The sequence below is a fragment of the Hipposideros armiger genome, unplaced genomic scaffold, assembly GCF_001890085.2.
Source record: "Hipposideros armiger isolate ML-2016 unplaced genomic scaffold, ASM189008v1 scaffold_106, whole genome shotgun sequence".
Lineage (NCBI taxonomy): Eukaryota > Metazoa > Chordata > Mammalia > Chiroptera > Hipposideridae > Hipposideros > Hipposideros armiger.
The window spans coordinates 3,221,723-3,249,506 of NW_017731456.1; the positions used below are offsets into that span (position 1 = coordinate 3,221,723).

A 27,784-nucleotide genomic window follows, 5' to 3' on the forward strand; every position below is an offset into this window, starting at 1 on the left:
GACCAATTAACTGGAAGTAAAGGGGAAAGAGGGGAGGGCATGTCACATTAAGAGGAAATAAAGAATTATTTTATGGTTGTCAAAGGTTCCCTGGGGCCCTTGCCCAAGGGAAAAAGTTAAAGAGGTTTCAAAATGCTCATATGCATTCCTACGTCCCATAGGGGCACTGCCAGTCACCAGGGTTTGTTTGGGTAACCTCAAAAAGAGGCCGTGCACACCAGCCTCCTCCCAGCCTCCAGCAGACATATAATCTGGGGTTATTTATGCCAGCGTTTCTTCCCCAATCAAAAACTCTCTGAACTGGCTTGTATTTTCTTGACGCTTTTAATTAAGGAAGTAACAAAACCAACCCTGTCCTATATCCATGGTTAGGTCTGGCAAAAATGGGCTCAGCTAATTATAAATTTGGCTCGGGCTGTTTTCTTAAGATGCCCTACAGGCCTGGGTGTGAGCAGTTATAAAAATGAATGAGTACAATTATTTCGCAAACCAGCCTAACAGTTTAGTTCACATTACCTCTCTCGTTTTCCCCCACCGCGCCAGGCATTTGTATTGTGGAGAAATATTTTCCATGTGTAAGAAAACATTTTCTGAGGATCGTCAAAATGGTCCCTTGCTGTATTCTAAAGCAATTATTTCCTAGGTACAGTCAGCTGCATGTAATGAAACACCAATCTATGAAACCTGATTAGGACAAGGGGGAACATTCCTCACATCATCAGGCCCTTTGCAAAGTGACATCCTCGGTTAGGAAACATTCACTTATCCCTACTGCACCCTACTGTCCTGCTTAGAGGCTATCCATTGGGACAAGTAGCCGGGACATCAATTGTTTTGCAAACAAATGAATCTGAAGTACCACAGGATATAGAAAAACTACATCTGTTGGTGTTCACCAGGTTATAGAGTACGTATGTCTGTCCCCTTCTAACTCAGCACTCTCAGCACCCTGAAGGGTCTTATCTGCTCCTGGGATGCCAGTCACCTTGTCTAGTTCAGATTTCCCTCCTGAGTTTCAGATCTGCATGCTCACTTCCCACTGGATGTCTCTTTTGTACTTCAGTGTTTCAGAAAGCCAAACTACTTTGTGTGGTCAATTCTTTTTGCTCCTCAAATACTGTGCATTTCTTCCCCATACCCTCACTGCCACTCCCCTTGTTCAGGGCCACCATCATCTCAGGCCTAGAGGACTCAAACACATGCCCCATTCCTCTCTGTTTTTTCACTCTGTAGCCAGAGAGATGATTTCTAAAATACTTTCAATGCCTTTATAGTGTCCTCAGGCTAAGGTTGAAAATTCTTAGAAGGCATAAAACACTAAGACCTGGCTCCCTCCTCCTGGAATCCAGTTGGTCCCCTTAAATGTAGCACGCCATCCTTCTCCAGCCATGGGAGATGGATAAGAGCTCAGGCTCTGCAGAGACACAGCCTGGGACTGTGGCCCAGCTTGGCAACGCGGTGCCTGTGCAACATGGGCAAGTCACTGAACTTCTCTATCTATACAGTGGAGGTAACAGTAACGTCCGGGTCCTATGGTTGTGAGGGTTAAATGAGAGGATACGTGAAGCGCTCCGCACAGCCTTGGCATACAGTAAGCACTCTGTAAACACTGCTACTATTGTAAGCCTGCTGCTCTAGGTTGCCTACACTTGGTGCACTCAGGGTCCCAGCTAGCACCCCAAGTTTTTCAGAGGTGCCCATTTTTGCAAGGGTGAATTACAACAGGGTTTCTTTTCCTCTGGGCTGCAGACAGTCCTCTGCAAACCATGCTAGGCAACCCCACAGGTACCCAACAAACTCCTGCTTATCTTCTAGAATTCCATAGATGCACTCCCTTTTTCCCTCGTCCCCTAAAACTTGATGAAGGGCCGCTGCTCTTGCTCCCACAGCACCCTGGGAGTCCAGCTCTGTAATGTTTATCCTACTGCAGTGCAACTACCTGACTACTGTAATGTGCCGCTCTCCCTACCCACCTCCCACTTAGATGGGGAGGTTGCTTGAAAGCCAGGGACTGCCTCAGTCTTGTTCGCAGCTATATCACCCCTGTCTTTATACAACCGATGTTCCTTAAATATTTGCCAAATTAACAAATATCATCCTTCTTTCTCTAAATACTCCTACAACCCCAAATTTCCTCTATCGCTCCATCACCTCTATACCACACGTGTAATCTACCGTTTGCTTCATTTTGGCGGCATTCACTTTCTTGCCCCACTGCTGCTATTTTCCCTTCTCTCTCTCTCTCCAAAAAAAGAAAAAAGAAAGAAAAAGAGGATATTCATCAAATTTGGCCCAATGATCCTATCAAGAAACAACGTGTCTGTTCCTCAGGACTGGCTGGAAGGGGAGCATTTCAGGGAAATGATCCTGAGGGAGGCATTGTCTTGCCCTCCCTTGCATCTGAGTTACAACATGGGTTTGCGCTAGTGTTCTGTTTGAGAGGACTAGTAGGTGCAAGAGAGGAGCCAGCATGTAAGGGCAGGGGCTAGAAACCAAAGCATTCCTGACCTGGTCTAGAGTTTAAGGGTTAAGTGTAGCAACAAAAGGGCAGGTCTTGGAGGTCTGTATCATGCCCACCTACATCTATAGAGATAACAGAATAGGTGGGACTACTGGTGAGAGAGTCCAGAGAAGAAAAATGGTGCAATGCTCATTTGGGTATAATATGTCAGGTCTCTGGTAATCTACCCACGCCTGCTTTCCCAGGACTAGAAAAGAAGCCCAGGCGGAACTGCGAAGCCATAACAGCTGGCGCTGCTGGCACGATGGAATCAATATACCTCTGAAAACCCTAATTCTAGATGGACTATCCAATCCAGTTCATTTTTTTCTCCATCACATATTTTTAAGCACCTACTAGTTTCCATGCACAATAATGGGGATAGAAAAGACATCCAAGGCAAAATCACTGTTCACAGTGAAATGGGGAAGGCAGGCATATACATAAATAAATAAAATCCCATATAGGTAGTGCTATGCTAGAAGTCCATATAAAATATATAATCAGCACACAGGTGCCAAGAATGCTAGGTAAGGGGACAAGGAACATAGCATAGAATACATGATGCTCTGTATCACCTCATTCAGAAGAGAGGATGTTTCACTGTGAATCACAGGATGCGTAAGAGCTCACTAGGTAACGAAGTAGGAGAAGAAATTACAGGCAGAGGAAACCACGTGCATAAAAAGTTGCGGAAGCACAGAATGGCACAGTGCAGGGGTCAGCAAACTTTTGAGACGGAAGAGCCAATCCTGTCCCTCACAACAATTTAAAAATTGTTCGAGAACCATAAAACAAATGAAACCGCCATTATGTGAGTAACAGCCTTTAAAAATGTTATAAACGGAACTATGGTAGTTTTATTTTCATTTTCAATTTTACTTCAGAGCCACAGGTACGTACCCAAAGAGCCGCATGTGGCTTGTGAGTCAGTTTGCCGACTCCTGGCATAGTTTAGTCAGGGATAAGGAGTTTAGGGAACAGTGAAGGCTGGAGAGCAGGGTCTGATGACAAAGGGAAGAAGTGTGTTTTGAATACCGCAGCATTTTATTTAGGAGGCAGTGTAGGCACGGAGGTCTGGCAGCGGTGTGAAAGGCAGCCTGGGATTTGGGGTCGGACAGAGAGACCCACATGAAACTGAGCCCACTGGATGTACACAGTCCTCAAGCATGTTTAAAATTATTTAATCTCATAGAACAGAAGAAGGACCGTGCCTGTTTTCCAAGGAATTGGAACTCAACAATGAACCAATTTTTTCCTAACAAAGCTAGAGAAATCAGAACCATCTAAGCTGGCAAGTGTTAAAACACTGGGAAACAAATGTGTTGACAGCTCTTTCCTATTTTGACCACAATCAACATAAATGGGGAGAGAAAACAAACTTGACAGCCAAGGGCAGTGGCTTCTTTGCTTTCTCCCCGGGACACCATCAGTGCATTTAGAATAGCTGATTTGATGGTTGTGAAGATCTACCTGTCTCTCTCTCTCTCCCTCTCTCCCTCTCTCTCCCTCTCTCTCTCATCTCTCTCTCTCTCTCTCTCTCTCTCTCTCTCTCTCTCTCTCTCTCTCTTTCTCTCAATGCAATTAGAGAAGAGGGCTTCATTCACACTGAATCTAAAAATAGATGATGGCGGATTTCACAGACTGACAGCTGCATTCTCATACAGGAACCAGGAAAGGAGAGAGGTGGCTAATTTAACGACTCCCAAAACAAACAGTGCAGAGAAGTCCGGGATAAAGAGCAAACACAGAGGTCACTTCTTCAAAGAACTGGAAGAGGAATGGGGTCTCTCTGTGGCAGTTTCTTAGTCCTCCCCAAATCCTGATGAAACAGGCTGAGTATTTTGCCCAGATCTGCCCAGAGTCCCTCAGACAAGCGCTCTGGTAGATGAACCCGCTACAGGATTCTAAGCAAGGTCAGACAGAAGGGCCTGGATTTGCCCTTGTAACTTCTTCATACATCACCTGATACCCCCAAGCCAAGAAAGGCACTACATTTACTAGATAAGATAAATGAGTACTGTTTTTTTCCCCTTCGCCTATCTAAATTACACCCTGCTTAGCCCGGAGCAGAAAAAAAAAAAAAGTTATTCAGGAAATAAACGTGGATCATTAAGGGGGAGAAACCAGGTGTCTCAAAGGACTGAACCATTTCTCTTCCTCCCCTCAGTCTGCCCTGCCCAGGGAGGGGATTATGGTTGGGCTTCAAAAGAAACAAGGGAATGCTTGTGGACAGGAAGCAGATCCTCTCTGCAGCTCTCCCACTGATCTGTGTAGGCTCTCAGGGCTGCTGCCAACCAGCTAAATGTCAGCTCACGGCAGCCCAGCATTCCCGTGCCACACTACCTCCATTGCCCTGGTGACTAAGCTGTTTCAACAGCTGTGTTATTGCTGGAGCCAGGCCAGTGTTACTCACACAGAGTATTTGTTTCGCACAGCTTATGTGGGGAATTACTGCACTCGGGGTTTGGGGTTCTATTTGTAGATCAGGTCCTCCCATGATCAATCAGTCAGGGCATTCCCTGAACCCAAGCTCTGAGCAGCAAGAGGACAATATTGGGCTCCCTCCCGGGTTTCCAAAGGATGGACAGATTCATAATGCCACAAAGAGGGTGGAGAAGGCACGTGTGTCTATGTGAGTGAGAAGCAAGCATCAATGAAAACCACGACCCTCGGTTGAGCCCCTGGAAGACCTCCACTGCCTCTCCCTTAATACAAGCCGCCCACACGAACAGGAGCTCCCTTTTCTTCTTTCTCTCTTGCCATCTCCCTCAGTCTTCCCCTTAAAAGAACTTCTCTTTCCTTGCTGATAAAATTGGCACCTCCTTTGCCTCTTGGTTTCTCTACGCATTTCTCCACAAACTTGCCCCTGAATATCAAGCCTGGGAGGGCAGTGTCCTCCTGGGTGCCCCTCCCTCAGCCCCTGGCCTTCCCCTTTTATCACATCACTTGCAGTCATTTATGTTGCTATCACTTCTGAAGCCTGTCATTTCCCCCACACCACCCCATAGCCCCACATCGCTGGTCTCTTGGCTCAGCATGGTAGATACTCCATTACTAACTGCTGAACAAAGCAACCCAAGTCCCTTACGTTGAGGGATGATGAAGGGAAAAGGTATTGCACCTGTGGGGGGCACGAATTTCTATTTCTAGTCCATTGTAGCCGGCATCCACCTAAGAACCCTATTGCCCTGCTCTCCCACCTAAGTTCTCACCCAAAGCGATCCGGCTACATTTTCTGACATTGAAGAGATTGCAGAAATGTGAGTTTTCTTATAAAGGAGACCTTGTATTTTAAAAAGAAATAAAACAATGATCCTTAAAAGCGTACATTTTTTAGTGCCTACTAGGTGCAGGCATTTTCAACCACACATAGATGCCTGCCAGATATAAATGATCATCTACAATCTCAAATGAGGAAAATGAAACCCATGGTCACACTGCTAGTATGGGAGAGAGGCAAAATATTAATTCAGGTTTGCCCGACTCCACAACTCAAGTGTTTTTTCCCATTATGTCACAAGTAAAGAGAGTCAGGAGACCTGTTTCTTGCTCTAGGAAAGCCACTAATTAGCTGTACAATTTGAGTAAGTTGCTTAACATATTGTATTCTTTCTTTAAATACCGAAGTTGAATCATATGATGACTAAGGTCCTTCTATTTCTAACATTTCATGAATGTAGAAATCTAAAACACCACCAGATGATTAACTGCCTTCTATATTTGAGGTATGATAACAAAAACAAAGAACAATAAAACAATTCCTGCCCTCAGGGCACTTATAATAGTGTTAGAGTGGCAAAGGATACAAACTTGAGTTGGACTCATGTAAGAGTTAAAGAGTAACAAATACAAAATACCAGAGTACATGGCAGTACCTAAGAAAAAACACTGTCATAGTAATAAAAGGACAATCGTGTATTTCAACAATGGTTTCTCCCCCTCCCCCCAAAATATCTCTGTGCTGCGGGCAGGAAAAACCAGCTACCCGAAGGGATCACATCTGTTTCACAGGAAAGCTTTGTTTCTGACAAGTTTCGTAAAGAAAAAAGTAGGCTAGGACAAGCTTTTTATTTCCAACCCACCTTTTCTTCATTCCCATGAATGAGGAGGGGATACAAATGAGAACAGGCAGCCAGGGAGAAAAATAATATGGCTGGTGGTTCCTGACCTCCTGGATCCCTGCCGTCAGAGAAGCCTGAGAGGCAACATTTAATTGTGGAAAAACCAGCCTTGCTAGCCTCTTATCTTTTTCCTCTGTGACTTAAACCCACAATTACTGGCAACCCCTAGATTCCGAGTCACTCAGCTGGTGGTGGCAGTGATGGCTGTGTCTGTAGCTGAAAAGCAAAAAAGGGGAGTCAGATTTTACCTGCCTCCGAAAGCAGCCTTGTGCTAACACAGCCCTAACCCAGCTTTCCGACTTCTCCCATTAAAAAGTTCACAGATGCCCTCCCGTTGGGAATACCACCAGGTGAGAAGTCCAGATGGGAAAAAAAAACAGAGAGAGAGAGAGAGAGAGAGAGAGAGAGAGAGAGAGAGAGAGAGAGAGAGAGAAGGAGAAATGCGATTTCCAGCTGCTGTATAATTCAAAGGACAAGCTATGTGTCTCAAATCCTGAATTCCACATTTCATTGCAGCACTAAATAACATGATTTTTCAGTTCCTTTTCTTAAGGATCAAACCACATTTCTTTGCCTGGTCATCAAGGCAATGCACCAACTGGTCCTCTGTCTTTCAGGAGCTTACCTTTTCTCTCCAATATAGAATTCTTCTACAGCCCAATAAATGGGCTCACTGTCCTTTGCAAACAACATGTTATTTCACAGATTTTCACCGTAGAAAATATGGGTGTTAGTTCTGAATTTCTAACCTGCAAATCAGGGGACCTTGGAGAAGTCACTTAACTTCTATAATTTCAGTTTTCGGAGCTTCAAGAGGTATATACCCTCTGCTCCTATCCTAAATTATTATTCTATTCCCTCACATTATAATGTATATCTTAATAATGTTTACAGTCAAATAGAATTAAATCGTGCCTTGTGAGCATATTTTCCTAAGGATGCTGAAAACTTTCCACATCCTCTATTTTAAATGGGTGTTCTTCACCCTTTTCAAGTGCTGATCAACATGATAGTTGGCACTCATGGGGGGTCTACCTATATCATGAAGTAGGGGCCCTTACCTTGAGATTCAAAAACCTCCGAATCCCATAGATGACTTTCAGGGCTTCAGTAGAAATATCAATACAATATGTGTGAATGGGGCCTATACACATTTTTCTCCCAAGGTGAAGGTCCTTGATCCAAAGTTAAGAACCACCGTCCTGACGTAGTGAAAGGCCTGTGGCCAGTATCGGCCGGGTCCTTGTCTTGCACAACTCAGCCCTGCTGCCTCCCATTCTGGGCTTCTACTTTTCTCTCTAGAACTCACATTCTTCCTCTCTGCTCAAATCCAAGGATAATAACAACTCAGCTTTACTGAGCATTTACTATGACGTGCCAAGCACTGAGTGTGGAAAAGTCTCATATGTATTCACCTAGTATAATCCTTTAAACAATCCAGTAAGAGTGGGACCACTATTATCTCTATTTTATTGACAAAGAAAATGAATGGCAAGGAAGTTCAGAAACTTACCAAAGCTCACATAATTTGTAAGTGTCAGGTTGCGGGTTTAGCCCAAACACGCTGGCTTCCCTTTTACAAAAAATGGCTGCCCTTGGTCTGTTTATTTGCCATCAGATAGCAGATAGTCACAAATTCCACCATCTCCTTTAAGACTCCACCCGTAAAGGTTCTATTAAATAATTACCTTCTCAGTGAGTTAATCATCTCTCCTTCTGTGTGCATAGAATACTTTGGGCACTTTAGCACTGAACACCTTGGTGTACTTTTTTTGTTTCTCTGTGAACTAGTTTGTGAGCTCCTAACTAATTATTTCGAGTACATCGCGAGTATTTACTATGCCTAAGGCTGTGCTAAGTATGGGGACACAAAGATGAACAAGATATAGTCCCTTGCCCTCAAAATTGAGTCTTGCAGGATAGAGAGAAGTAAACACAGAAGGGCTCTGAGGTTCTCTGAAGCTGTTATTATGAAGGACATAGCGCTGTATCTTAAATCCTAAATAAAAAAAAAAACAAAAAACCTAGCACCTAGTAGAGGCCCAATACATGACTACTGAATGAATGAATGAATGAATGAGGGAATTGGGAAGGAGGGCTAAGAAGCTGGACTGCTAAATTAAAAGATCTACCATCCTTTTATGAAAACCCTTTGGTTATTTATACACTGACTCACCTAAAAACTGCTTCCTGTGTTGGTGTCTATGATACATTTTTTAATGTCAGACTAAAAATACACTTCCAGTACACCAACCCTCTGTCTGCCTACCCAAGGACTAGAAATGAACACACGGTAACACGTAACAAAATAAAACACAAGAAAACTCACTCATTTCAACACTAAGCTCACCCACTAACAACGGGGCGCGTGTCCATCCCAACTGAGAGGCATCTTCTAAAATGGTTCACACTTGAGGGTCTCTGAAGTCACCTATTTACAAAGCTTAAGGGATACTCATGAGATTTTTATAGAGCCAAAGAATCTGAAGTGAGTCACAGGCTCTCAGCAAAAAAGTTAGAGTAGATAGAACCTTAGGGGTCATCTAGTATAATTTCCCACTCAGAAGAGGAAGACACGCCATAGCACTGTCGACAGACCTCTAGTGGGATGCAGGCACTGGGGCCACCAGATCACCTCTACTTATAACCCTTCCAATTCCCAGCTGGCAGACTTTGGACCAATCATTTAACCTCTCTCATCCTCAGAACTGTTGAGATGATCAGATGAAATAAAAGTAAAGTTCTCTTAATCAGAGATGATTTGGCTACAAGTAACAGGATTTCACTCACACTAGCTTAAACAGAAATCAGCTGGAAGGACACAAGGGTGCCTCAAGAAACTCAAGGACAGAAAGTGCTGACACGCTTGAGGGACTGGAGCCAGAAAGAGAAAACTGTCAGGAAGAAAGTCATCACTGATAGTCAATCATAATTATACCTCGTGGTCCTTCATCTCCACTTTCTCTTGGCATTTGGTTTTCCCACTCTGCCAACCAAGTTTCTCTGCTTCTCTATGCATGTGGTGAATGATGGCTGCCCAAACAGCCCTCGGGACTTTTCAGTTTAAGTGCCAGTGAAAGTGGGCTAGAAATATTGAATCCCAATTTCTGAAAAAAAGAGAATCTGATTGTTCCCCTTTGGGTCAAGGGCCCATCCTAATCCAATCATCTGTGGCTAAGGGACTGACCATGTGGCCAGCTGCCCATTCAGTAGGCATGGTGGAAGCCTGCTATAAGGGAGGAGAGGTAGGCAAGAAAATGTTGTGAGGCCAAAGCAAATGGCTGGCAAAAAAGACAACCACCAGCATCTCTGGTACAAAAATACTTCATAAAGAAATCACCACCTGGGCCGGCTGAGTGGCACAGCAGAGCTGGCTTGGGACAGCAGAGGGCCCCGGTTCACATCCCACATATGAGGGCCAGTGACACTGCCCTCCACAGCTAAGATGCTGAACAACAGCTCAACCTGGAGCTGGGCTACCGTGAGTCACCGGCAACGGCGTAGGCTGCAGCCCCTGCTGCAGTGGGTTGCCATAAGCTACCGTGTATAGCTGGCAGCCAGCGTGAGCGGCCAGCAGCCTCCGTGAGCGGCCGTCCAGAGACCGGTGGCTGATCTGACTCACCCGGGAAGAGCGCAATGATGGTGCCAGCTTGGGCCAGTGAAGCAACATCCTCCACAACTAGACTGAAGAACAAAATAACAGCAACTTGTCTGTTCTCCTTCCCCCGATTTCCCAGTGCTGTTCCCCTCCCCCAATCCCCCAATAAAAAAAATCTTAAAAAAAAAAGAAATCACCACCCAATGCAAGCTATCACTGTGGTCATCATCATCACCACCAACCAGCTTCTGCTTGATTACTACCAGTGATAGGCTGCTCACTACTTGAAGACACAGCAGCCTTTTCATTGTTGAACAACTCCAATTAGTAGAACTCTTTTCTATGTGACAGCAACTTTTTTTTAAGATACTAAATTTAAATATTTTCAATCTTCCCCTAAACCTGTACCTTTAAAGAAGGTACAATTTTATTTGTTAGGTTAGTCCTGGGCTTTCTTTTGTGGTCATAATATGCATAACCAGTAAGGCAGGAAAGATAGATTCATTAGACAATTATTTTAGGAAACAACCTTGACCAGAACAATTAAAAAACCAGAACTTCTTCCTTTAAAGAATTCCTACTACCACCATTAACGTTAACTTACTAAAGCCAAAGAGGAACTGGGACCATTTCTAGCGTCAGTGTGCAGACAGTAGGTAGATGGGGAGAGAAATGGTTTTTCCCAATGTAGAGTCCCTGGCACTTTTGAAAGCAGAATTCTGCCTTGCTTCACAAAGAACTTCCCTTTCCTCTCCTAACTTTCTTTTGCTTCAAAAAGCATATTCCAGAAAACAGTTTTATTTCATATTTTCTTAGGTTACCCAAAACAAAGGGATGATTCCCCATCCCTCATATTAAAATAACCTCACATTAGCTATGTCATGACTGACTGATATTTAAATAGTGACAAGAAAACCCAAAGTTAGAAAAAGAGGTCAAAACACCAAAACACCATATATATGATTCTATATATTAGAGTCCATCCAGGAATCCGCTGCTGCTGGCTGCTTTGCTGTTCCCATTTTTCATTGATGTCACCGGCTTTTATTTTAGTAACCAGGATATACTTGTTATGGATGCAAAGAGAATCTCCTCATTTATATTCTAAACTCAGAGCAGGAAATGAGACACGTGGGTGATCTGCAGCTGTAGCACTATAAACAGGACCTGCCTACCTCTTAGTCTAGATTTGAGATGACACTACATTCCCTAAACTACAGATTGGGAGATTAAAAAAAAGAAGAAGAAAGAAAAATACACTATTTTAGAAAGACCAGCATAACTTCTGTCCAAGAAATTAGAGGCTGCTGTTTGGTAGCAGCTCGCTGACCCGTATAGGATAGTGTGCTTGTTGCTCTGTACCACCCACCTACCTACATGGTTGATATGCAACTAGCAGATCCTGCTCTGTCTCTAGCCAGCTGTGCTACAGAGGACAAATATCACTGGCTGTAAGTTTTCTTCATATGGTAAATTAAAAGACTAGAGTTTTTAACATTTTGAGGTCAAGCACCTATTTGAAAACCTGACAAAAGTCACAAACCCTCTTACTCCAAAAATTCATATAAGTAAAGCCTCATACGACTCAAATTTCACATAGCACATGAGGGGCTCACTTGGCTCTTGAACTCTACCCATGGACTCTTGGTTAGAGATTATAAGAACAGCAGCACTCTAACATGCCTTCCAGTGCTCAAAGTCTGTGATCACACAGCTGATGTTTAGTAACAATTACTGCAAATTATTCAGAACTATAGGTCAGTGTTTTTGTTAAGACTAGAGACCAATCCAAATATGATCTACTTTCCAATGTTAAACCGACAAATAAGCCAATGGATGACTGAAAGGAAGTGGGAGGGACTGGATATAGTAAACTACAAACATAAACTTAAAAAATATTGGGAATGTTTTTAGAGGAACCGAACTCTTGTTTCTCAATTAGATTTTTTTCATTTGGAAATATATAACACAAAACCACTGAGCCAAATAGAGATCCAGACAGCTTTATAGTCATGCTGTCCAAGTAATGGGCTTACCAGTCATCACACCCAAATAAAACAAAGCCAACGGTTCCCACGCTCCTGCCAATATAAACATGTTCACAATGGTTAATTCCAAAGTTGTGCCTGAAGGTTCCCTCAAAGGGAAAGATAATCTATGAATGACAGTGAACAAATATAATGTCCTTAATCTTCACTATCTTGGGATAATCATCAAAATATAGTCTTTTTCCATGATTTTAGTTTCTTTCTATTCCAAGTCAGCAGGTATGGCTGATTCATATTAGTAAATTCCAGGTCCTAGCCTTGGTTTCAAGGGGGCACATGACTCCATAAGAAAAAAGACTGGCCATGTAAACCCATCCTGAATACTGACAAGCTCCCTACCTTTACCCACCATCACAAACCCAACTCCATTTAAGTCTCCTGGATCTTTCTGGTATATTTTGAGCTTTTCTAGCTTATCTTTTTTTTCAGGGAGACAGCATAAAAGGAAAAAGTTTTTATTTCTGCTACATTGACTGATTGAGGTAAGTAAAGAAATTTAAAAAGTAACTTTGAAAATCTTGGTGACTCCAGCCTGCAATATCCAATCAGAAATGTTTCTTATAAACAGAGACTATAACATAGTCATGAATCAAAGAAGGTCTCTTTTGCAGGAAGGCAGGGAGTGGGAGGTAGAATTAGATGTCTTCTCAGTAGTTGTTTCAACGTATTTTGTTAAAGGGGATTATCTGATGAAGCATGACATTCCAGTTGTGTGAATACCATGTTACCAGTGATCTGTTTCATCACAGCATTTGTAGTTTTATGTTGTATAGAATCCTCTGCCCCATTTGGCTCTCTTGGTGGACCCTTCCCAAGAGGCATCTGGAAACACAGAATAAAGAACCATGACTCTTACCCCAAATAGCCACGGTAATCTTGAGAAATAAGAACAAAGTGGTAGGTATCACGCTACCCGACATCAAATCATACTACAAGGCTATAGTATTCAAAACAGTATGGTACTGGCATAAAAAACACACACATAGACCAATGGAACAGAATAGAGAGCCCAGAAATAAACCCATCCATATATGGTCATTTAATCTATGACAATGGAAGCAAGAATTTACATTGGAGTAAAGATAGTCTATTTAATAAATGGTGCTGGGAAAATTGTACTGACACATGCAAAAAAAATGAAAACGGACCACCTACTTACATCATACATGAGAACAAATTCAAAATGGGTTAAAGACTTAAATGTAAGTAAGACCTGAAACCATAAAAGTCCTAGAAGAAAACATAGGGAGTAAATTTGAAGATATTACCCTCAGTAATATTTTTACTGATATATCCCCTTGGGCAAGGGAAATAAGAGAAAAAATAAACATATGAGATTACAAAAAAAAAAGAACCATGACTCTTGCTGATGGCCAACAATAAATTCACAGAAGGATCCCCTGACTTTCTTCCTTCTATAAATTCACCTCTAATCATTTTGGATAATGTGACTGTTTATTTTTTACAGTTAACAGATTGTTCCCTTATTCTAATTGTCTTCACGTAGTATCTACTTAACATTCCATTATAGATGCAGAAATGGAAAAGCAGAATCATTTCATAAAAAGTTATGTAATTTTATCCCCAAACACTCACTCAGCCATCTAACTTGAAAATTGACTGTGTACTAATATCATTGTATTTATTGTTTGATTAGGAATGTGTTTTACACAGGTGTTTTCAGTTTGAGAGAAGAAAAATCACTCGTCAGTTGCAGAAATACATAATTCCATCTTTTTGTGTAGTCACTTGCAATAATGAAATAAGCGAAACTTAACACTCAATTGTAGAGTATAAGCACAGGGCTCAAAGCATAATATAACAACTTCATTAGCTAAGAACAGAATAGACACCCTGGCTTTCCCCACTGCACACTATTTACCAGTATTTCTTCAGCCTTAGGGATTTTTAGACCCCTGAAAATGCTAGATTTACTACTCAAGACAGAGCAATCCATCCTGAGGCTTTCTGCCAATGAATCTGTGCTTCCATTTCAACAGCCTGTAGATTTGAAAGCTGCATAGCGATATGTCAGAAAAAGAAGAAGAAGGGAAAAAAAAGAGAAACCTCCTTCTTTGATCTCTGCACCCAAGTTCCTCAAAAGAAACCCCATGGAGAGCTGGAGGTTATGCTAAGTATGTGACTTGCAGCTGTAATCAGTAGAGTGACAGTACAAGTGGGCACCATGTTAGCCAACCCAAACCTGTATTTCATACATATACATAAATTGAGTGCCTGACAATATACTTCAAAAAGAATGAGATACACCCACTCTAGAAGATATTTTAAATAACAGAATTTGGTGTTACAGAAAAATCTAAGGCTCTCCCATAGATAAGCATTCATTTTTCCCAGTGATTAACCAGACGCCAGATGTCTAGGCTGACATTTTCCTGATGCCCTTTTCAGTCTATTCACACTCCCTCCTCTAACTCTTTGGAGTAAAAACTGACTGCTCTGTCCCCTACAATTCTACAGAAACACCATGTTGGTGTTTAACACCAACAAGCCAGTTAATTCCATGCCTCTTAAATGTTCAAGAAAAAGTCAGCACTGACCCACCCAATCATAGATTTCGACAGATAGGTCTGCTCAGAATTTGTAATTGGTATTCACGGAAAGGTCAATTACTCCTGTTTTCAAGCAGCTCTAAGTTTCTGGATTCTCTTCAATTGGACTTCCTTCCCAAGATCTTATAGATTATTATTTTAAAACTTGCCATTTAAAAGTTGAATTGGCTACTACTTTTCATACTTATCACCAGATGACAAACTGTAGGTGTTCAAAATGTTTATGTTTAAAAGGTGAAAAGTAAGGGTTCTGTTAAAAATTACTTTTTCAAATATGGGTTACTTTTTTGCATAATATGCATGGAATAGCTTCTTTCTCAATAATGAAATATACACATTCTCTAGCCACTTTTGTTACTATAAATTACCCTATAGTCTCATCATTTCTCCCCCAAAGGATCAGTCTGATTAAATCTTGGAACTGATGAAACAATTACCAGCTTTTAAATGGTAAGTCAATGCTTTTCTAGTTTCTAAGGGCTTGTACCACCTTAAATTAAAAGGCTCAAAAGGAATAAACATTTAGCTCCAAATAACTGAGTCGTTTAAAATACACAGTCCTTAGATTAATTTACCTGCTCAAAGATCTTTTAAAAATAGATGAAAACTACTCTGACCATATATACAAGGTCTGACAAATAAGTTCGTGAGCTTGTTGCAATGATGTTGCTAACCTTTTTTGATATCAGAGGGGTTATTCATTATGAATTTGTACCAACTGGACAAACAGTTAACCTAGTTTACTATTTGGAAGTGCTGAAACGGCTACATGAAAAAGCTAGACAGCCTGAACTTTTTGCCAACAATTCATGGCTCTTGCATCACAACAATGCACCAGCTCACACGGCACTGTCAGTGAGGGAATTTTTAGCCAATAAACAAATAACTGTATTGGAACACCCTCCCTCCTCACCTGATCTGGCCCATGACTTTTTCCTTTTTCCTTTACTGGAAGATAAAGGAAATATTGAAAGGAAGGCATTTGGATGACATTCAGGACATCAAGGGTAATATGACGATAGCTCTGATGGCCATTTCAGAAAAAGGGTGGACTAGGCGCTGATGTAGGTGCATAGCTTCCCAAGGAGAGTACTTCAAAGCCATAGTGATATTCAGTAATGAGTTATGTAGCACTTTTTCTAGGATAAGTTCACGAACTTAATTGTTGGACCTCGTGCGTGTGCATGAGTGTGAGTGTGTGTGTGTGTGTGTGTGTGTGTAGTGCCAAAAAAATGTATACACATTTTAAGAAAGGAAAACTGTATTAAAATTGTAATACTCAATATATACGGAAAACAAAACATGAATACAAGTCACGTTTGACTTCTGCAATTACAAGAGGTGCTCAAAGGGGTTACCATCAGTGTCCAGACATTTCCGATTACAGTGAACTACTACTGTACTTGAGCAACGTTGACCAAACAGTCCACTTGTATACATTTTTTGGGCACCCCTGGTATGTGTGTGTGTGTATGTGTATGTGTATATACATATACACATACACATACACACGCACACACACACACACACACACACACACACACACGAAATCCCAACTTTAATTTCATAACCCATACGTGAAATCTCTTCATTATTTGGAATCTGAAACTCATTTCATTGACTGCCTAGTCCTGACTTTTCCTTACGTTTGAAGTAATATTATTACAGCTGAATTTTTGATAAATAGAAAGTCATCCACATATAATAGGATCTTGTTTACCACACTCCCAGTCTTTTTTCTCCTGTACCATTCATTTATTGCTGTCAGAAAGGCATCCAAACAATGATAAAATATAAAAAGCGGACAAGCAGTCTCATGCATTCCTAATATATGGATCAGAGGAAAGTCTATCATCTTTTATAAATATCATTATAATTACAATACATGTATGTATCTATATCAATGAGCACAGACATAACATCACTCTTTTTGAATGCCTTCTTCATTGTCTATAAACAAAGGTATAGAGAATTTAAGGAAAAAAATATTCCCACAAACCCAACATATAATCATCTCATACTGACGTCAACAGCCCCCATCCACTGCTACTGCTCAAAAACGTATTGTTTGATCTGGTTTTCTTGATGGCTCTCTGGTTTTAGCTATTTTATACATTTATTGAAGGGACAGTTATCTATTTTGTTAATTTTTTTAGTGTCCCGTTATTAAATGCAGGCCCTCATGTAACAAGAAATTTAAGGATTTTTTGAAGATAAGAATCTTCAGTACAATCTTTGTCTAGATGAAGATAAAACATATTTCAGAGCCTAACTACACATTCGTACTTCATTTGCATATAGAAATGTTTTAGTTAAAGCCTCACCAACATAGGCATTTTTAATGTTTAGGATATTTGATAGGATGTAATTCATCTTTGAAGTTACTAAGACATGTAAGTAATAGTCCTGACCATCTATGAGAATGTGTGTGGCAGGGGTTTCCCCACACATCCAACAATTCTCAGACACTAGCAGAGTGTCTTTCTAGTCAACTCAATTCTGACACAGTCTACCTGGGGATAGAATCATATTCCACAGATTAATGGCTCAGTCCCACAAGAACCACCCTCCACTTCAGAAGCCCATCACAAGCCCAGGTTGTCACCTGTGCTTGTAATGACTGGTTATAAATCAGAGGTTCCCACAATCCCCCTGTTGTGTTCAATTAATTTCTAGAGCAGCTCACAGAACTCAGGAAACCCATTTACTCACTAGATTATCGATTTATTATGAAGAATGTGAATCAACAGCCAGATGAAAAGATACATAGGGCGAGGTCCCGAACAAAGGAGTTTCTGTCCTTGTAGAATTTGTAGAATTTGGGGCCAGTAAGTGAAAGTGTTCTAGTTCCCCAACCTGGAAGCTTTCCAATCCCCCTCCTTTTGAATTTTGGTAGCGATTCCATTACATAGGCATGACTGATTAAATCACTGGCCATTTGTGATTCATTCAATCTCTATCCCCTCTCCTCCCCAGAAGTCAGTGGGGAAACTGAAAGTTTCACCCCTCTACTCTTGGTTGGTTTCCTTGGGAATCTGCCCCTATCCTTAGGTACCGTCTAAAAGTCAATTCATTACCATAAGCCCAGTTGTGGTGGAAAGGGGCTTGTTATGAATAAGCCTCTGAGCCATTATAGCATGGGATCTTCCTTTCTGGTAGGTTTGTGTCTGTTTCCCAACCACCACCTTACCTAACCACTTACAAGAACATTGTTTTATTCAGTCTTGTATCCTCAGTACCTAGTGCTTAACACACAGTTGGGACTTAATAAAGTTTGAGTGAATGAAGGAATAAATGTATTATATAACCAATGAATGAGTTAAGTGAATAGGCAAGAGAATAGGACAGGGAAATGCCATTTGCATGTGCAAATCTGGACCATCATATCAACTGTTCCTTGTTCCTTCCAGCTAGGATGCTCTTTTATTTGCACCCACTCTCATCCTCAACTCCTTGTCAGGGTTTTCACTCTTTAACACTCACCTGAAATATCTGTCTGCTCACCTCTACACTACACACCTGCATGCACCCTGCACACACACGCCAAGGCACTCTTCCCTTCCCCTGCTCTAAAGCCTTTTCTTTATGCTGCTACAGCCTACTGGGCATACCTTGGTTGCAGCAGCCAGAACTTCGTACTGTAATGACTGGTTATTTCCCAGTCATTTCCACTTGACTATAAGCCCCTTGAAGGGGTAAGGTCATGGTTCTTCATCTGTAAATGCATGTCTAGCCATTGGTACACAGCCTGGCAGTAGTGGGCACTCAAAATCATTTTGAAGTAATGGGTAAAATATTAAATAAATGAGGAGGGAAAAGCCTGCATTATGGAAAATTATCTCACTGTAATCTGTTTGATAAATTGTCCACTGGGTACATACACTGCTTCAACTTCTAAACAGAGTAAATCAATATGATTGTGTATAGATTATTGCTGATATAGGAAAACTACAATTAGAGAAAGTGCTTTAATACACGGGCAGGCCCCAGACAGAGTTGTCTTTAACACTCTTTTTTCTCTATTCCTCTTACCCCTGATCCTGCTTCAATAAAAAATGTTTTCATCCTTCTCAACCAAGGATTCCCTATACTATCCCCAGATGCCACAAGTGGATCTGACGCCTAGAAATCACCCAATAATCTCCTTCTCACAAAATGCTTGTATGCCCCATGCCCTCAAGAGTTTTGTCACAACTGGGTAAGCTAAAAAAAAAAACCAAAAAAAAAAACCAATAACAACAACAACAAAAACACCTGGTTTTATGGGAAAATGTATGTTTATGGGTTGGGTTGGTGTTCCCATCTTGACAGGGATCTTTTTCTAAGGTGATGGCTTTATTCAAAGCCCAGTGGGAAAAGACATTTTGAAACATGGGACCTTTCAGAAATCCTCAAATCACTCTATTTGGGTGAGCTCCCTCGTGGCACTCGAAAGGCGAAGGGGAGCAGGGTAGGTCACCCTACAATGTGCCATTTTGGCATGTGGATGATTTTGAGCTGAAGGGAACCAAGACCCAGAAGACTCAAGAAAAACTTTTACCTCTCCCTTAACTGCCTAAAAGAATTTAGATAGCGGGCCTGGCACAGAAAGAGAACTTTACCAGAGACAACTTTTTATCTGAAAGCCTTATCTGCAAGGCAGGGCAAACTTCTAATTACTAAACATCTGCTTTCTTATCATCCTGTGAATTATCGTCCTCCCCTTTTAAGGCCCAGACCTCTATCCCATTCCTTAGTTTGGGATGGCATATAAGTATCCATTACCCAACTTTCCCATGAGTCTCATATCTTTGGGGCTTCCTTATGTATGAAACTAAATTTGTTTTTTTGTGTTTTTTTTTTCTCTCCTGTTAATCTGTCTTATGTCAATTTAATCATTAGACCAGCCAAGGGAAGAAGGGAATGATTTCCGCCCCACAGAGGTGATGAAGTTTGGTGGTTAGGGCAGGGTTCCGAAGCCAGGCTGCCTGGGTTTGAATCCTCTCTCTAGCCTTCTGACCTTGGGCAACCTTGGTGGTACCCAAGTTTTATAATTGTAAAATAAAACAAAAGACCTCCCTCTAGAAATTGGTGGGAAGATGAAATGGGTTAATACAAGTACTCAGAAAAGGACCTAGTAAGTAGCAAGTCATCAATAATTGTTGGCTATTAATATTCTCATTTAACTGTTCTTAGACCTGGCTCTGACAGAACCTGAAGAGAGCAACTCCCTAAGGTGGGAGAGGGAAGAAAGGAGAGTGCACTTACGGATTTGGTTGTTCAGCTTGAATGCAATGTCCAGCTGCAGGATCAACAGCATGAATTGGAACCAAGGACTCATCTCCATGGCAGGGAGGGGGATGTGGACAGAAAACACGATGTCATTGGCTTCGATTTCCCTTGGAATTGCTTCCTCAATGTCTCGGATCTTGTCACACCGGTTGTCTCCCCAAGGCATAAACCATTTTGTCTTGTGATGGTTTTTACGGACATCCACACATTTCACTGACAAGTAGGACACTGCTGCTGTGGGCCCTGGAGCTGAAAAGAGAAGGTTTAAATTTCTGTTTTAGAAAACTCATTCACCAAAGTGCTCATGTCTGGCTACCATTCTTTCCACTGCTGTCTTCTCTCCAGTTTTCATGCTGCTTTCTATAGTTTTGGATCAGTAATACCTGGGGATCTCCCAAATCTGGGTGAGGGTCCTTCAGTGACCTTCAGAGGTGTCATAAAGTATCCCCAAGAGCCTTCCCATTGTGTTCTCAATCACTGTTGTTTATTGAAAGGATATATTTACAACCTGTTTGGTTCAATTACCTCCTCACTCCAGACAAATGGCACAAAAATAAACTGGTGCTCCAATTCCCACCTGTTTGAGGACCTAGAGGGCTCTCATGTTCAACAGAACACGGTGTCAGAAGTCAGACCTGGATCTGAAGCCTGATTGAACAACTCAGTTAATCTTGGGTAAGTCGGTTAAATTTATATCTTCAGGACCCTTTTCTGAGAAACAAGATGGTTGGTTTCTAAGATTTAACCAAGACAACTGGTTACTAAGATTCTTAACTTTAAAATTTTACAACATTGCTTCTGATTGAGAGAAAGAGCTATGTTAACCTCAGATCCCCACGTAGAGCATTACCTGTCAGAGAGTGAAAACTCAAATATTGACTGATACTTGAAAGGTGTACTAAACTATAATCTATACATTTCAAGACACAACATCACTTTTGAACAATATAACATTAAAAAACACTATTTTGTGATCATAAAATAGCTATATAATTATTAAAAATCTGCAAAATACAGAAACTATTTAAAGTTGGAAACAACATTTACCCAAAATCCCACTAGAGGGAAGTAACCACTGTTTAAAAAAATATCAAAATACTATCTATCTTTTCTATTAGTGTATAGTTTGATAAAAATTTTATGTAAATTAAATTGTATGACTTTAAAATACATATTAATATATATTTTTACAAAATAGGATCATACCATACGTTACATACAAGGTGTGATCACAAAATACAGTGAACGTTCAAATTTTAGAAAAAATATATTACAGTAAAAGACACATTGGCTTTAATCCCCCTCAAAATATTCCCCTTCACTTTGAACACACTTATCCCATTGTTCTTGCCACTTTCTGAAGCAGTTCTGGAAGTCCTCTTTCATGAGTGTTTTTAGTTGTGCTGTCGTAGCTGCCTCTATGTCCTGAATCACTTTGGCTTTGGGGAAGAGCCAGAAGTCTCACGATGCCAGATCCAGTGAAAAAGGTGCATGAGGACACACCGTAATGTTTTTATTTGACACAAATTGCTATACCAGAAGCAATGTGGGACATGGAGCCTTTTCCATTGTGATCACAAAATACAGTGAATTCTGCTGCCAAGTGCCATCCCATGGAAAGGCAGGGATCTTCACTATGGGAAGAGGTGCACCGAACCCTAGTTAACAGTGTGTGACAAGTTTCAACTTGTTTGATGCAGTCAGTCGGGTGTGAGCTACGGTTGAGAGAAGGTGTGTTTTAAAGTGTGCCATAAATCATTCCCCATCATGACAATGCTCTGTGTCACACATCGCTTCTGGTATATGGCAATTTCTGTCAAATAAAAACATTATAGTGTCTCCGCATCCACCTTATTCAACAGATCTGGCACCGTGCGACTTCTGGCTCTTCCCCAAAGTCAAAATTATTCAGGATATCGAAGCAGCCATCATAGCACAACTAAAGACACTCATGAAAGAGGACTTCCAGAACTGCTTCAGAAAGTGGCAAGAACAATGGGATAAGTGTGTTTGAAGCAAGAGGGAGTATTTTGAGGGGGATTCATGGCAATGTGTCTTTTCCTATAATAAATTGTTTTTTAATTTAAACATTCACTGTATTGTTGGATCACACCTCATAGTTTTGTAGCTTTTTGTTTTTATTCACTTAGAGAAGCAGAGTAGCACTGTGGTGAATAACACCAGCTCTGGAGCCAACTTGCCTGATGTCAAATCCTGGCTCTTTCATTTCTAGTTGTGTCACCACTAATCCACACTAGGATTAGTTTGGGGTGAATTGCTAAGCCTGTCTGTATGTTACTTTTAGCATCTTTTAAATGGCAATAATAGTACCTACCTTTCTGAGTCATTGTAAACATTAAACAAGTTAACATGTAAAAAGTACTCAGCATAGTACTTGAGCATATAAAAAGTATAAAAATTTATATTAGCTGTTATATTATAAATATTTTCTATATAATTAGTCAATGATATACCAAATTTAATTTACCTACACGCCCCTTAGCTTATAAAGGTTGTCTATAAATAAGAGTAATTCTTAGCCTAATATTTTTTGTTAGTAATTTATCTTAACTTTTCTATTTGCTGTTTAAATTTATTTATGGGATATTTTAACATAGAGAAGTTTCAGATTCAGAAGTTTCAGAATCTCTCTTTTCCTTTATGCTTTTCCCATGCTTTTGTCCTTAAAGGGACCTTATTTGTATCTCCAAATTCAAAAGCCACCTTCATTAACTTTTAGTTATTTTTAACAATTTCATTTTTAAAATATTTAAGTAGCTGATCCATCTGGAATTTGCTTTGCTATAAGAGGTGAGGGCCTAGTTTCTTAATTTTTCTAAATATTTAAATTATTCTTTACTGAACAGACTCTCTCGTTGATTTATGACATCACCTTTATCTTATATATAACAATAGAGGTTTCTGGACAATCTGCTCCATTTCATGTATTGGACTGTCAATTCACGGCCAAAACAACATTGTTTTGAATCTTGTAAATTCATGGTCTGTATCAATGTCTGACAGAGTAAGACGTTGATGGATCAGAGTAAATCCCCTCCCCCAGTCCATTTCAAATTTATATCCTATTGCTGGGGTTTTCATTGAAATTCCATTAAATCTATAAATTAATGTGGACAGAATCAGCATCCTTTCCCAGTATTTAGTGTTCCCATCCAAGAACAATGAATTTTTTTTATATCTCTTTGAAAATTTCATAGTTTTCTTCATGTGGGTTCTGCTAGAGCAATATATTTTTTAAATCATTTAATAAAACTTTTTTCTGAAAGTTAGTAGTGAAAGGAAAACATTATAAATTATAGTTTATATGTATGGTTTAAATATGTTGAATTTTGTGCATATTCTTGGCATACTGCGCTTTAAGACCATTTACGAGCAGAAATCAGCTCTTATTAATTTAATAGAGAGCAGATAGCAACTAAAGCAATATGTAACACCAAGAGGAAAGTCGTTTAGAAGGCAAAGTGTGTATTAATAATATTTTGCCCTTCTTCTAATGCTCAGATACACATTTTTTTCTACCCCTAAATATCTACTCTAATGGTAAATTTTGAGTAGTAAAAGGTTATGTTTGTAGAAAATTGTGACAATGCCTCTTAAAACGTACCCGAAAACACAGCACTATAGTAAACTCTAGCTGAAAGTTCTTCAGTATAGAGTCCTAAACACTGCAACATGGACTCACCCCTAATCTATGCCAGTGAAGTTTTTCTTTCAAACTCAGAGCTGTATCACAAAGACATTTTACACGTAATCCATCTATACTGAGCCATCTGGCTTATTATTAGAAATGTGAATCAATCAAACGTTGGTTAGCCTGACTCAGCTAAATAGCCCACTGACATGAAAAAGACCAAATGGCTCATTTAAAGCAATCCTTTTTAATGTGGTTGGAGAAATAAACAGGGAGACAAAAGTCATGAATGCTATTTTTGGCAAACATGCTCAAACTGACTATTTGTGGCAGAAAACAGTTACTACATTTTAAAACTTCTATTCTTCCAAAATTGAACCTAACCTTTCTTCATTTTTTTTTTCCTTTTGAAAAACAAGTCTCTTCCCCCTTTCGACCAAAATGAAGCATAACTAGCTGAGTTCCTCAGCTAAGCTCCCAAACCACATTCTAAACTTAATAACAGAGAAGCTGGACACTTGACGGGCACAGAGGCTGCATTTTTAATGGACACAGCGAACGCCTGCCTTTGTAGCGGCCTGAATTATTTTCATTCTTTCATTAGTCTAGTGTTTCTTGCATGAAGAAAAAAAATCCCAGGAATACTAATATTTTCACAAAGATCATGGCAATGACTTAGAAAAGCCTCAAATGCATTTCAAGCTATACTATGAGTATCACAAACATGTTTCACTTATTAGTCCTCTAGTCTCAAAAATCTTTGCATAACTTAAAAACCTGAAGATATATTCAATATTTTCCATTTTTCTAGTAGTGCCGAAAAGACAAAATAGTTGTATTGTTTGAGAAAGTAAACAGGCATTCCAATATTCAAACATGGACAGTAAATGTTCCCCCAATAATGTACTTACAGCTCAAGGCAACTTCCTACCCCAATTAAGAGTTTTCTTTTATGTAGAAAATCTATCAAACTAAAAATAAAGCTTATAGCTAATAGCTGGTCAGAAGGTGCTTTCATTAAGTTTTAGTCAAAATTGTGACTACATGTATCACAAAGCAGTGTCTAAAATCAAACAAAGTTTGATTTCTATTGTTAAATTTTTAAAAAGTGTAAGGGATTTTATTGTAAGAGAAAAGAGTAAAATGGAAGAAGTTGAAATTATCTTAAACCTTTGAAGAAGCCACAGTCAACTAACAGGTATATGAGATGAAGGCCTTACTTAGAAACCAGTGTGGTTCTAGGGATTAATAGAGTTTGCATATTTAAGAAGGGGCTGGATGGATTCAGGTCAACAAACTGAGTCATGTTTGCTCAGGTGAAAGCTAAAAATAACCACTCCTCAGTATTCCTAGGATACTACAAGGTAATATCACCCAGCTGCTTCAGCATATTCATAAATGTCCCCTCAACCCACCTGTAGCATTTATTAATAGTTGAAAAAAAGTGGGCCAAAGGCTACTTCTGCATCAGTATAATTTATTAGACAGAGTGATCTAGCCAAAAAAAAATATGTCCAGGCATGGTGGATTGGTTCACTTCTGGTACGTTAAGATAACATTTACAGTGTATACAGAAGTCATAAAACCACCATTGAAACCTTTGGCCCATTTTGAGTTACGTTCTCTTTATTATGTCAAACATAGGCCATTTTTTCTTTTCTTATCTGTATTTCAACACAGTATTTTTGGTCTCCACCTCTCCACTATAATACAAGAATTGTGAAATATGATACTACACAACATTTAATTTTAAAGTGATATTAAATCAGTAAGACGTATAATTCAAGGTTGTGAAAAACTGCACAAACACAACTTGAAGCCCCTTTGACAATTCAGTGACCTCCCCCCTCAATTACATACATTATTAAGGCTCATACTACATTTATCAAGTATGTCTTGAGTACCTACTATGTGCTATGCACTTTTAGGGGCTGAAGTGAAACTAACATACACCAGCCATGTGGAATATACAAAGTATGGGGAAAACAGACAAAAAAATAAATAATTATGGGAAAAGGTAATTATAATTGTGATGAAAGCTACATTTATCCTGACATTACCTGAGAAAGGGCTACAGTCAGGTATTTGGGAGGTAGGGAAAATAAATTCACGAGAATGAAGCAAAAATTCCATTCATCATTACAGGGTAACCTTGAATAAAAATGAAGTGAACAATGACTAAACCTGTACTTCTTTTGGAAGGATATTCATTGACTCCAGTCAGCTTCCTGTTATGGCATCTCAAATGGCTGTCCAGCTTATAAATTACTATCTAGCCAACCACTACCGCTATCAAAGTTGAGTCAACATCAAATCATTAGCCCCTACTCCCTTCAGAACCTGTAATTAAAGAGTTGGACAGAGATGCAAGACTTAGTTGTCTCCTAGAAAAGTTAAAATTAAAACAACACACTGACATGACACATGGTCTCCATTTAGGCCAACACAGGCTATTTATTTCTTTTCTTTATTCAAGTGAAAACAATTCCTTTAGCAATTATCTAGGAGTATTACTATTATGGCAAGCACTGTGCTAACTAAAGATAGAGACGACAACAGTCCCAGACCCCAAGCTGCTCACCGTCTAGTGTGGGAGGCTGAGAAGTTGGCAGAGAAGTACATCTTGATTGAAACTTGCTCTCACAGAGGTATGTACACGATGCATCAGTTGGAAAGAGGGTTGGGAGGCAGGGGGCGACTTGCCGAAGGCCTGGACTTAGCCTTGAAAGAAAGCTGGTACTTGTTAGGAGTGGGGGGTAGAGAGGGTTGCACAGCCAAGTGGGGAAGAAGACACTGAAGAGCAGCATGTGCTGGGTCACAGGATACCTAGATAATCACAGTATGTTCTGCAGATGGTTATGTTTGAGGATTAAATTTTTTTTTTTAAGATTTTATTGGGGAATTGGGGGAGGGGTAGAGTGTTGGGGAATCGGGGAAGGGGAACAGACAAGTTGCTGTCCTCTGTCCTTTTTGTTCTTCAGTCTAGTTATGGAGGATGTCACTTCACTGGCCCATGTTGGTATTGTCATTGCGCTCTTCCCAGGTGAGGCAGTCGCTCGCAGGCCATTGGATGGCCACTCATGGTGGCTCATGGCAGCTCATGAAAGCTCATGCCCGCTGCCAGCCAGCCCCACTGCAGCCTACCCCGTCACCCGCGACTCACGGCAGCCCAGCTCCAGGTCGAGCTGTTGTTCACCATCTTAGCTGTAGAGGGCGCAGCGTCACTGGCATGTATGTGGGATCTGAACCAGGGCCTTGCTGCTCAGAGCTGGCGTCCCAAGCCAACTCTTAACCAACGTGCCACTCGGCTGGCCCTTAAAATTTTTAAAAAGGTCATTTAACAGGTGAAAAGGCAGCACCCCTAACTTTGTGTCAGCCCTTTGCTTTTTCTAACCAGTGGCATGACTCTACTAGAGGGCCTTGACCTCTGCTCCCAACAGTCTCTGCTCCACTCCATAGAGTGACATGAAGAACCATCAGAGAGACCTACAAATCACCAAGAATTTTTATTTGGGGGAGGGGGTCTTTCCTTCTACAACACCTACCTATCTCTGTCCTGTAGGTGCCCACAAGGCTAGACCTGAGCTCTGCTGGAAGAAACGTGAGCACTGATGGAGAAGCAGAAGAGTGATGGGGAGGGAAGGCAGAAGCCCCACCTCCTAGTCTGGCAACCAGGCCTCCAAAGAGCCTTTGAAGTCTGGATCATCAGGTAATAGCCTTCATCTAAATAAGAAGAATGTCTGCCTTGCGACAAAGATGATATTTAAAGAATAATTTGCTTTGGGCTACAAGGGGGAGGAATGTGGAGAACAGACCAGTTAAAAGGGTAATTCATGTTTATAAGCACTAAAAATCATCCTGAGAATTGCTAGGAGATACTTTTTTTCTACTGACTCAAGAGGGAGGTTGATTTAACTCTTAAAACCTAGTCTCAGTTAAAAAGCTGCTGTTATGATGTCTGGGCCTGTAAAAACACGAGTGCTTGATTTATTAACCTATTGTTTTATAATTTCATTTATAT

The 27,784-nt window shown here is 40.5% G+C and overlaps 1 protein-coding gene across 1 annotated transcript in view; it reads right to left on the reverse strand.

Moving 5' to 3' along the window:
* WLS (Wnt ligand secretion mediator) overlaps positions 1-27,784 on the reverse strand; it is a 103,459-nt gene that overhangs the window by 43,429 nt on the left and 32,246 nt on the right. The window contains exon 2 of the mRNA XM_019646785.1: positions 20,088-20,360. Within this exon, the coding sequence (XP_019502330.1) occupies positions 20,088-20,360 (273 nt within the window). The remainder of the gene's footprint in view (positions 1-20,087; positions 20,361-27,784) is intronic.